We start from the raw sequence: 10391 nt of genomic DNA, 5'->3' as shown, positions 1-10391 counted from the left end.
CATTAATAAATCATCTCCTCTGGTGATTACCTCCTCCGCGTCATCGTCAACCCCTTCTCCGTAGCCAAGCCATATCACGGACAGTATGGTCCGTTCCCCCTGTCGCAATGTTTCAGACTCTCCGTCAACGTGTCTCTCCGTCCCTGAGAATCGATACCGGAGCACTCAGGACACCTCACCCCGCCTCGAATCCTCTCCTCTCTTCCCCCCCCTCTTGCCACTTCCGGCAGCACGGGCTACCTTACCTACTGGACTCCCTCAGGAGCAGGTCTACTACTAGGAAAGTTAGAGTGAGCGGAGGTCTGTCATCACGCATGACGCACCAGTTCGAAGATCGCATCCTCTTTTCGTTGTCGGATGTTTTCCGGACAATCGCAGGCCATTTTCTGCCTCTTGGCTTCCTTCTGAATCGAAACCCCATCTAGTCCACGAAAAAGACTGTGCTGAGTAGTCCCGAAAGGTTCCTGACTGATGGTTCCTATCCGGGAAAAGCTGCCAGCTTTCAACGCGTCCCTACTCCCTAGGGCCAGACTATGGTGGGTTCGGGATCCGCCTGGAGTGGGTAACGGATGCCCTATAGCTTCATCACCTCTCCGAATAGGGGAAGCTCCTGTATTCGCGAGCTCTTGCAGCTTCCCCGTTTGTCCGTTGGTTCGATGTGCAGCTGTTATGCTACCTCAATTCCTATATGAAATTTTTCTACCAAAGCAACATCTTAACCATCATCTGGAGAACACCATTATGCAACACCATCCTGATAGCCATCGGTTATTCCATGGGAGGAAGATGATAGCCAGCTGACCCCCTACGCTGGCCGGGGGATCATACCTGTCACTCGGAATCTAGCAGACCCCTGATGAGCGGTTAGCGGTGCTTCCGTCCAGTTTTCTTCCCTTCCCTGCAGCCGTCATTTCGAGGCAGGTACGGAAATGCTGTTAAGATTACCCCGTGCTATAATTATCGTCTGGACATGACATTCCCATCATTTCCCCTCTATTTACCTGACACGCAAGTCTTGAACGCATTCCATGGCTCTCGATATATGACGGGGATTTAGGACTACCCTAAAAATTCCTCCCTATCCATTTCTGGGAAATTGATACTTACCATACAGGATTTAGGTAGGTAATTTTTTTTCCCCTGACTTTTCTTCGATTCGGCTCCCTCAGGGCATCGAGACCAAGCCTAGTGACCCATCACCTTCCACGAATAATCGAAAGTGCAATTGCCGCAATAGTAGTACATAGGTGGCGAGGTCATTTTCGAGGATCCGCAAGGCCTCGGTGTTTGGCTTACTACAGAGTACTATGGCCACTACTCCTATGGGGGGGGTAAACTGGACCCAATATTGGCGGTTTGGGATTAACACCCCGAGCTAGAACCCGCTAGAGTGTCACCAGAACCTGTTGACTGGAGACGTCAGATTACCATGCGCTCTTCTCGAGCAAGCGCCCGAGATGGGATGTTGTCCGCCCGATATTGCTATGGAGAGAGGCCCGCTGCATCTGGCGCCTCCCACGCAGGCTAACAGCAGGCCGGTAACCGTAAGCCATCGGAGGGATCGAGATGATGAAATTCCAGCACGTACGTATTCGGTTTCGGTACTTGTACCTGATGGGGGGCGCCCTAAGGGTAATTTATGAGGCCGACTGGGCCAGTCCCCGTCGCATAGCCTACCGGGGAGTTCTGGGGGCGATCCCGGCGCGAGCTAAACTCCCAAGCGTTTCTATAGAACATTCTTAGTCCGTTCCCAAGTCCACCAAGAGCGATTCCATTCACCTTCCAGGCAAATTGGACTGGAGCCCGCTAGGAACCACGAGCCGGCCTAGTGCGCAGTCGATCTTGCTGATTGGAAGCTTCGATTTTAAATAACTGTAACGATGGTGTGATTCGCTCCGTGACCGGTGCCGATAGGGGGAGCAGCCCGCTCCGGGCCATCTCGACCGCTTTACGTGATCCTTTTCGTCGGAATCGCCAGGGAATTGGTCAGGGAGTGAGTAGGTGAAAAGGGAGGGGCAGAGATCCAGTATGTACACAGTAAGTCAAGTGCATGCTGCCATTGTTGTTATTGCAGGCGGTGCAGAAAGTGAGTGGGTGGAAAGCAAGCGAGTGGTCCGCTCTGACAAATCCGATCAACAGACCGCAGGTGTGGGTTTGGTTTCCTGCCCACCACAAGTGTTGCGCCTGAAAAAGTAGCTCACTGTGTTACTGAGTACTGTACAGGAAAAGTTTCGGATCATCGAAGACTATTCAATGTGCAGTGTAATTCCGGCCACTCAGAATGGTTGTTCGATGCTTATAATTAGCACCAGGCACACTCTGAAAGCGCTACGGAGAATAGTCTCAAGAGTTAACCGGCGACGACTGCCTCACCCTCATGAATCAATAGTCAGGGCACCAAGGGTATCTACCCAATCTTAAGAGAGTAAAACGCCAGTGCGGCAGTGCTGCATCATGATTTTCTGTGGCAATGGTGCGAACAATGAAAATCAGGAAAAGCACGACTAACACATTTGTATGCCTCATATTTCGTTGCCAGGAAGCGCTGATCATCGAGAAAGGACTCCCTTATTTTCTGCCAAGTTACAATTGCTTACTGACTGCCCAAGTATTCGGTGACTGACTGACGGATGGACTTGATTTGACCGAACAGAGCTGCCAATCCTTTCAGCCGAGACATTTTGCCCTTTTCAGCAGGCAAGTCAGATCACTATCCATTTCTTGCAGGTCAGGGCCACTGCTGCCCACAGTGGGCTATGCAATATTTCTTGTATGCTTTGCAGCGGCGAGACCTATCCATGCCACCAAGCAGTATGGAAGAGAAGAACCAAAAATAATAATTACTATTTCACCATGACAATAAATATTGCTACCCAATCTTTCAAAATCTCCTACTTGATGTTCCGGATCTATTTCCGAGCCTCCGACGTTGCTTTTTGTCCTCATTTTTTATGGACCTGAGCAAAACGAAGGGGAGGCGTTTTAAGTACAGAGTCTAGTCTAGTCTAGTCTAAGTTGATCTATTTCATCCTGGGCACCGGCTACCGGGCCTAATGCAATGCAAGCGCCGCGCCGCCATGTAAGCCACCTGATCCATCTGGGTTTGTTGCCACAGGAATCGCAAGCGAGAGTTCGGAAAATGAAACAGCTGAAACTGTGCTTCGTTTTGCCGGTAGTTTCTGATACCAATAGGGACATTTGAGGGTTATAGAAGTTTTATCCAAAGATGATGAGAGATAAGGGTAGTGGTAGTGAATAACATACATAAATTCGACAGACAGATAAATCCAAAACCAACAAACTCATATAAAGAGTCGACCAAGTAAAACCGAATAAATTCTCCTTCCCCTTGATCAACTACCTCATCCATTACTCACTCATCCGTGCACTACAGTAAATCTCATGCAAGGGTTCAACTCCCGAATTATTAGAATTTCTTTCCCCTTCGTTCCACCCTGCACTGCCCGAGTTCTACTACTCCCGTAATTCGTTCAGCTTTGCAGATTCTATTCTTTGCATGTTGCAGGAAACTAAGTACTTAAGTCTCTTAACTAAAACCTACTAATCAACGGATTGGTGGGTTGTTTGTTCATTCAATTTTTTGCTTTCTCATTTATTCGATGGAATTATTGTTATTATTATTATTATTATTATTATTCAGGATTGAATGAATGGAATGTGCAGTAAGATTTTGGTGGTTAATAGTTAGTTCAAGTATCGCTTCGCTTAAGTATTATTTACATATTTGATTTAATTTATATCTTGTCTTGGAGTGGTGGCTTAAAGTTGGGACATACGTAGTTGTGGACACATTCACAGTATTGTGGTTATAAGTAATCCTTACCGGTTGGGCGGTGCAAGTTGCGGATGTGTGGTGTGGGCTTTAGGCAGAATGCGTGTGCTTTGTCTGTTGCCTACACCTATTGAGGATGAATTTGATTGATTGTGGCTGTGACATGTAGCTTATATCTATTATGGAGATTAGGTGGCTTTTGCGAGTGTGGCTGGCGTGCTCACCCACTCCTTGTTTTGCCAGTCGAGTGTTTGGTTGGTGAGGAGGTGGTAGTGGGCTTATCTGTGCTTAGCCCGTGTCTCTGATAGGAGTTTAAAGCAATTTCGTTTTCAAGCAAGGAGAGAGGCATGAGGGTCTGGTGCACGTTAGGCTGGGTTGGTGGTGGTGGTGGTTACTTAGTCATGACAGGTTCTTCAGGCCCTGTAATCAGATTGTGTGACATGACGATTGCAATCATGCTGGTAAGTAGGCAGTACAATTTTATGTAGCCAGATATATACTGGGTATATGATTCAGATCCAGTAGTGTCTGGATTGATGGTATATCGCTCGCTGTGCTTCTGTCTCACACTTGATTGTATGACCTCAATAATACGTTGGACTAGGGCATACCTCTTACTATACAATAAGACAAGGAACACTATGAAATCACGAATTGTTTCCTTTCTGACTAATTGCATATTATTTAAATGGACATTATGATTTAGAAATAAGCATCGGTGAAATCATGCCATCTGGTAGCAGCAACATTCCTCCTAATTCAGTCTCTGCTCAAGCAGTACAGAAAAGTGAGTACAGGGATAAAATCATATCTTTCATACTTGAGAATCTCAGTGTCCCCCATCAAGTTGTATGATAAAGAATAATTTTTAATGTCTTGCCTATAATAATAAGGATTTCTGGGACCACTTGTGAAACTCTATATAAACTGTCACACTGGTTCATGACGGACTGCATACATTTTGAACCCCAGCTCTATTCCTGCTCTACAGGAAGAACTTTTACGCGACACGGTTATATTCTGATTACACACATTCATGGTCCTTATGTTCTCATGTGTACAATTGGCTTCAATATATGCTTCGCTCCGCGTCTGTTAAAACTCTGTTGTTGTGTACCTCAATGGATTGAGTATGAATGGAGCTCAAATACGCTTTGTGACATGGGCTAGTGCCAAGGCGTCTATTCTTCCGAGATATGAAAAACGTACCTTATACTCGAGTGTCACAGGCCAATGAGCAGAGTTTTTGATTGGCAGTGGCAGAATATAGAGTTTTGGAAGAGCTCTCTACTCGTCACTTTGTTTATGGATACACTGTTGTCTGTTGCTATGATTCGTTGCCGGCTATTAGCCGTTCTTGAGGGCTACGATCTTGCATTGTATTTTGGCTATATTTGTCGCTGCTATGGTAACAGGCGTTTCTAAAATGCCACAGTAATCTAAATATCCATCAGCTTTGACCCGCTCATGTTGAGCAAATTCAACTTCACAATCAAGTGCCCGACTTATATAAATAGCGGAAAGGAACCATGACACTTGGCTCTCATAGCAATATCAGGTGCGTCGAGGAGTTCCGTACGACTTCGTTGGCATTATTTTCTCTGACATACCCAATATGAGTAAAATGCTCACAGGAGATAGAGACACATGGCTAAATTCTCGTTGGTTTTTCTGCGTATGGCTGGTTGGGGGTAGACTATCAGCTATGGAAGCGTGGGTGTTTTAACTATGTGTGTGCTTATGAGGACTGCGAGGTATTTGCTTAACTAAGACGTATGAGACAGTCTATGCTACTACCTTAAATAATAATGTACATTGTATAAATATATATTGTATTATCTATGCTGAATGAGGTCTGTGACGTCTCGCAGTACTAGTAAGTATGTCTTATATGCCGGTACTTAGCAATAACAGACGGCATATAACTATATATTTACCGAAGAGCCTCGTCATGTGTCAGAACTTGGTCCCAAAGGCCATACTATCTCAATAACTCAAAGACATAGCAGTCATAGACATTGATCTGACTGCAAAGCAAAATTATATTCTCACAATGGACTAATTGGGGGCATATTCCGAGTCTGACTTGATGATGAAAGGATGATGAGTATTTTTATCACTAATTGGGCTTCGTTTGCAGTCATCCGTAAGCGCATCGCCCTAGATACCATTGTTTTCTTTCAAGGCTCGTTTCACCAAATAGTTGTTGTCCGTTGCTGATGGCCATTGTTTTCTGCACAGTACTGTCAGTTTGGCTTATATTAGAAGAGCAAACCTCTCGATGCTCTCGCATAATCTTTGGTATAACGAAGTCATTGTTTGTTAGGAGGTGGGGTTGATGCCCACTTTCTAGAGATTATAACGACTGATAGCCAGCAGCTGTGGTATTTGACAGAACATGGCTCTAGCTGTTTTTGGCTTGGAGTGACAATGTCCTGAAGATCTGTGTATATATTGCAACAATATTACTACCAACTGAGTTGCAAAGTTTGCATCCCACAAAATATGAATCCGTACATGTGCGGATACAGCCATCCACAAGCACACCACAAATACTGCAAGACTGAATAACCAGATCGTATATCACTTCTGTAAGGAGCGTCCTAAACTGAACTATCATATATAACACCCTTTGTATCATCCTCCACCATAAGCAATCACAAACATCACCCCAAGATTCAATATCAGGCAACCAACAGAGGTATCCTAGAGATTTTAATAGCTTCATCTCATCAATATATAAACTCATTTCTCATGACCATGACCGTCCATGCGATTTCTTCAATCAGTAATCCTTCCATCTCAAACCACACCCAAGTACCCCATACCCATGGCCAACATCACCGCCACAGACGAGAGCCCGGGAACGCTCACCCCAGCAGCTCCATTTACATCACCAGTAGAAGAGGCAGCAGCAGCAGAACCACCGGTCGAAGCCGCAGAGCCAGTACCAGTAGCCCCGGCACCAGAGCCAGTAGCGGTAGCAGTAGCACTCGTGCTGTTCACAGACTGAAGGGCAGAAGTAGCGGCCGCTGCGTTCCAGGTTGTCGTGGACAGAGAACAGGAGGTGAGAATGTCGTAGGCGTCTGTTATAGTTAGCATATCACTCTTCATTTCTATACAAACTTGTATGAAAATGGAAAACCTACCATTATCATGCGCATCATGGTCGTCGTCATGGTCATGCTCTCTGCGATAATTGGCAATGCAAGCCTCGCACAATGGCAGAAGAGTAGGTGCCTCGACCCAATTGCAGATGCAGTTGAGCTCGGCGCGGTCGTTGTCGTCGTACCGGTGGTCGCAGCCCTGGGTTATGCCTACGACGGGACCGCAGACGGACCAGCACCGGTCGGGGACATCATCAGAGTCGAGGTCGTTGTCGGCGCGGACGAGAGAAGTAAAGAGGAGAGTGGTGGTGATGGAGAGGAGGGCTGGGATGAGGTGGAAGTGCATTTTTCGATTGATTTTCGCTTTCGCTTTTGCTGCTGTTTGTGGTGTTGTTCCTGTGGTGGTGATTGGGAAGCTTTAGAGACAAGGCTGCGTTAAGTAGTAGTGATAATTGAAGTGTGATGATGGTTAGTTCTCGAAGGAATTGATTCTAATGATGATATATCGATGTTGGATGGATATTGCTTCTTATTTATACCTTGTTTCTCTGTATACCACTACCTACTTTGTTTCTATATTTGTTTTTTCTGTACTACTAGTCGGGGTAGGTGACATGCTGCTAGGAGAAAAATCATATGCACAACAACTCCTCAATGCAATATCGGAAACAACTGTCCTCCCTACATTCGTGAGGTCTTCCCACCCCCAGCTTGCCTGTTTCGGCACCAGAGAGAGGTGAAAGTAAGGATCAGTAGCTCGGGTATATGCACTTCGGTCATGCCAAGCTGCGGGAGGACCCTGATCATCTCTGATAACACCAATCTGGGAGATGAGAACGAAGTTGCCTGGAAGTTAGTCTGAATTTGGTGTTGCTGAAAGGCTGTATAGTTTGATAGTGTCAGGGCACCGCCACGGTGGGGTAGCCCGATATGCCGTTGCAGTTGGAGTCCTTAGGTGTGGGTCGCGATAGTTCAATAGTAGGCGAGTTGTGGAGTGGGTTGATTGATTGATCGGAATGATTCCCGGGGTTACATGGATTTGTTGTTGGGGGCTGCTGGTGTAGTGCTGTTTTTGCATAGAGTCAAGGAAGGTTTCTACTGCGGTCAAGTATGGGATAAAGGTATGATGTCATCTGTGACACTGTCACTCGGGGCTCTTCTGGAACCAACGAGGAACTCATCTGCCGGAGTTATCCATCAGCTGGCATGACACTGCATGGAAATTTGTCTCGAATGAAATGATTCAATGCTCAAATTTGGGGAAAGCCCAGGTACACAGTGCAAGCTATTCCTTCTCCACCCGCGGGTTAAGTTCTAGTATCGGATGGATGCACTGCCTCCCCGCTATATTTAGTTCCTGCACAGGTTATAGAAACATCACACCTGCATCTGCCACTTAAAGCTCGGATAATGATGCTGCCTGTGTGCAAACGTGAGGGACCGGAACAAAGCTGCTACCACTAGTCAATCTTTGCTGCAGGTCACCGCTATCATACACACACCCAGATACCTATGTTTGCATAATCTTGTCGATATCAGCACAGTAGGTCCCTGGAGTTAGGTCATCATGAAGTCAGGTGCTCGCACCTTGGATGATCCGATCGGAGTTAACCGCTACTTTCTGCATCCGCTCATCCGCAGGCATCATGACCAGGCATCTCGGCTACAACCCTGCATATCATCCAATCCATTGAATTGATCGACCTCACTATGGCTCGCGCTGCAATGACCAAACTCTCCTGGGAGAGTCACGTCCTCCGTCCCGTGCAAAACGCACCTCCCGCCATCATTCCCACATTAATCTACGGTACTGCTTGGAAGAAAGACCAGACCGCCGATTTGGTACACCAGGCGCTCGGGGCTGGTTTCCGCGCCGTGGACACTGCTGCCCAACCCAAACATTATCGCGAGGACTTGGTCGGGGAAGGTATACGCAGGGCCCTCCAGGACGGCTACGTCCGACGAGAAGATCTTCATGTCAGTGGTCAATCCACAGCAAAACCCAAAATTAGAAATTCTCCATTGCATTTCGTGTCTGCCTGTTGCTAATTCATGTCAGGTCCAAACCAAATTCACGTCCGTCAATGGCCAGAGTCCGGATAATATGCCGTATGACCCCAAGGCCTCGGTGACTGATCAGGTCCATGCGTCTATCAAGTCGTCGCTGCATAATCTCCGGCCGTCAGGCACGGCAGATAGTGTGAACGACGCATACATTGACATGCTCATTCTGCATTCACCGCTGCCGACGATGTCTCAGACATTGGAGGCTTGGTCCGCGGTTGAGAGCTATGTTCCTCACCAGATCCGTAGCCTGGGTATATCCAACACGACTCTGTCCATCTTGAAGGAGCTGTTTGGCCAAGCAAGGGTAAAGCCTGCGGTGGTTCAGAACCGATTCTATGCCGACACGCAATACGATGTTCCCTTGAGAGCCTTTTGCCGGGAGAACCAAATCATTTACCAGAGCTTCTGGACGCTATCGGCAAATCCAGATTTAATTCGCTCGGATGCTGTTCAGCTGCTTGCCCACGAAGCAGACATCTCGCCAGCTGCAGCACTTTACTGTCTTGTTCTAGGACTGGGACACACTACGGTGTTGGACGGTACAACCAAGCGCCATCATATGGAGGAAGACTTGGCTGCCCTGCAGAAGATCGAGCGGTTTACGGAGGATCAGCCAGACCTGTGGCAGAGAATACTGAAACGCTTCCGGCAGTTAACTGGTGACCGGATGGTGGAATAGACTGATTCTCTTGATGGTGAAGTCTTTGATTGCTTTCATCCTGTACATCTGTGCTTGGCTTTCTGCAGCCCCTAGATGTTTGGCTAGGGAAAAATTTGAAGCGTCAGAAATCGATAGAAGCATCGTGAAACCTCTGGAAGGAAATCAGGTTTTGGATCAGGCCGTCCGAAGAAATGGGCCAAGTCGATGCCGCAAAGATTAGCGGGTGGTGATTGGACAATGGGGCAGTGGGGAGCTTGCCGTCCCAAAGGGAGCCAACCTCACTAGCAAGTACTTAGTAGAGGTCATAACAGTAGCGTGGTCAGCAGCGATGGTTGCCGTTGACGATGATTGCTGCCCGTAAGTGAGAACAAAGTCTTTGACGCCCAGGAGGGATATTAGAGTGAATAACAACGGAAAACTGCGAATCGCGACTGAGACGCCCTCGTCCACGTGCCGTACGCTGAGTCAGCCATTGGCCAATCACGACTCACCGCCGAGGTTTGAGATCATCACCGCCCGCCAAGCATCTCGAGTTCCCGAGTTTGCTGGCGGTGACCAGACGCCGTTGCCTGTCCTGAGCCCCCCTCAGATCCAACTCCATCGCTTCATTCCGTTCTCCGTCGCGCCCATTCTTCTTCACCTCCCGTGGTGGAAGGCTTTGTTTCTTCTGCGCTTTGTGCCTGCCTTTGTTGCGCCGGCTCGGTTGTATCTCTCAACCCACCTTCGGCTCCAGAGCCTTCCCGTGTTAAATAGGCTCTGTCGA

At 47.5% G+C, this 10391-nt stretch overlaps 2 protein-coding genes across 2 annotated transcripts; one reads left to right on the top strand and one right to left on the bottom strand.

Moving 5' to 3' along the window:
- Nucleotides 1–6229: 6229 nt before the first annotated feature.
- BO85DRAFT_452546 (putative GPI anchored protein) lies at nucleotides 6230–7388 on the bottom strand. Its single transcript, XM_025660845.1, has 2 exons — nucleotides 6943–7388; nucleotides 6230–6879 (listed from the first exon to the last, which is right to left on the bottom strand). Exons 1-2 carry the CDS (start codon nucleotides 7244–7246, stop codon nucleotides 6596–6598), a joined length of 588 nt encoding a protein of 195 aa, XP_025512105.1. The 5' UTR covers nucleotides 7247–7388; the 3' UTR covers nucleotides 6230–6595.
- A 1013-nt stretch (nucleotides 7389–8401) lies between these two features.
- On the top strand, nucleotides 8402–10018 carry BO85DRAFT_452543 (putative aldo-keto reductase (AKR)). The gene is made up of 2 exons (XM_025660844.1): nucleotides 8402–8877; nucleotides 8960–10018. The coding sequence occupies exons 1-2, from the start codon at nucleotides 8611–8613 to the stop codon at nucleotides 9644–9646; spliced, it is 954 nt and encodes a 317-aa protein (XP_025512104.1). The 5' UTR covers nucleotides 8402–8610; the 3' UTR covers nucleotides 9647–10018.
- Nucleotides 10019–10391: the final 373 nt, after the last annotated feature.

Source organism: Aspergillus piperis (genome assembly GCF_003184755.1).
Source record: "Aspergillus piperis CBS 112811 unplaced genomic scaffold BO85scaffold_20, whole genome shotgun sequence".
Taxonomy (NCBI): domain Eukaryota; kingdom Fungi; phylum Ascomycota; class Eurotiomycetes; order Eurotiales; family Aspergillaceae; genus Aspergillus; species Aspergillus piperis.
Note: the sequence above shows the minus strand (reverse complement) of the source record. Positions and strands in the feature narration are given on the sequence as shown.

Bases quoted from the DNA above. Each gene is read 5' to 3' on its own strand.
- BO85DRAFT_452546 (XM_025660845.1), bottom strand. From the start codon at position 7,246: ATGCACTTCCACCTCATCCCAGCCCTCCTCTCCATCACCACCACTCTC. The intron at 6,880-6,942 runs GTAGGTTTTCCA...TAACTATAACAG, and splicing joins CCATGATGCGCATGATAATG to ACGCCTACGACATTCTCACC.
- BO85DRAFT_452543 (XM_025660844.1), top strand. From the start codon at position 8,611: ATGGCTCGCGCTGCAATGACCAAACTCTCCTGGGAGAGTCACGTCCTC. The intron at 8,878-8,959 runs GTCAGTGGTCAA...AATTCATGTCAG, and splicing joins TCCGACGAGAAGATCTTCAT to GTCCAAACCAAATTCACGTC.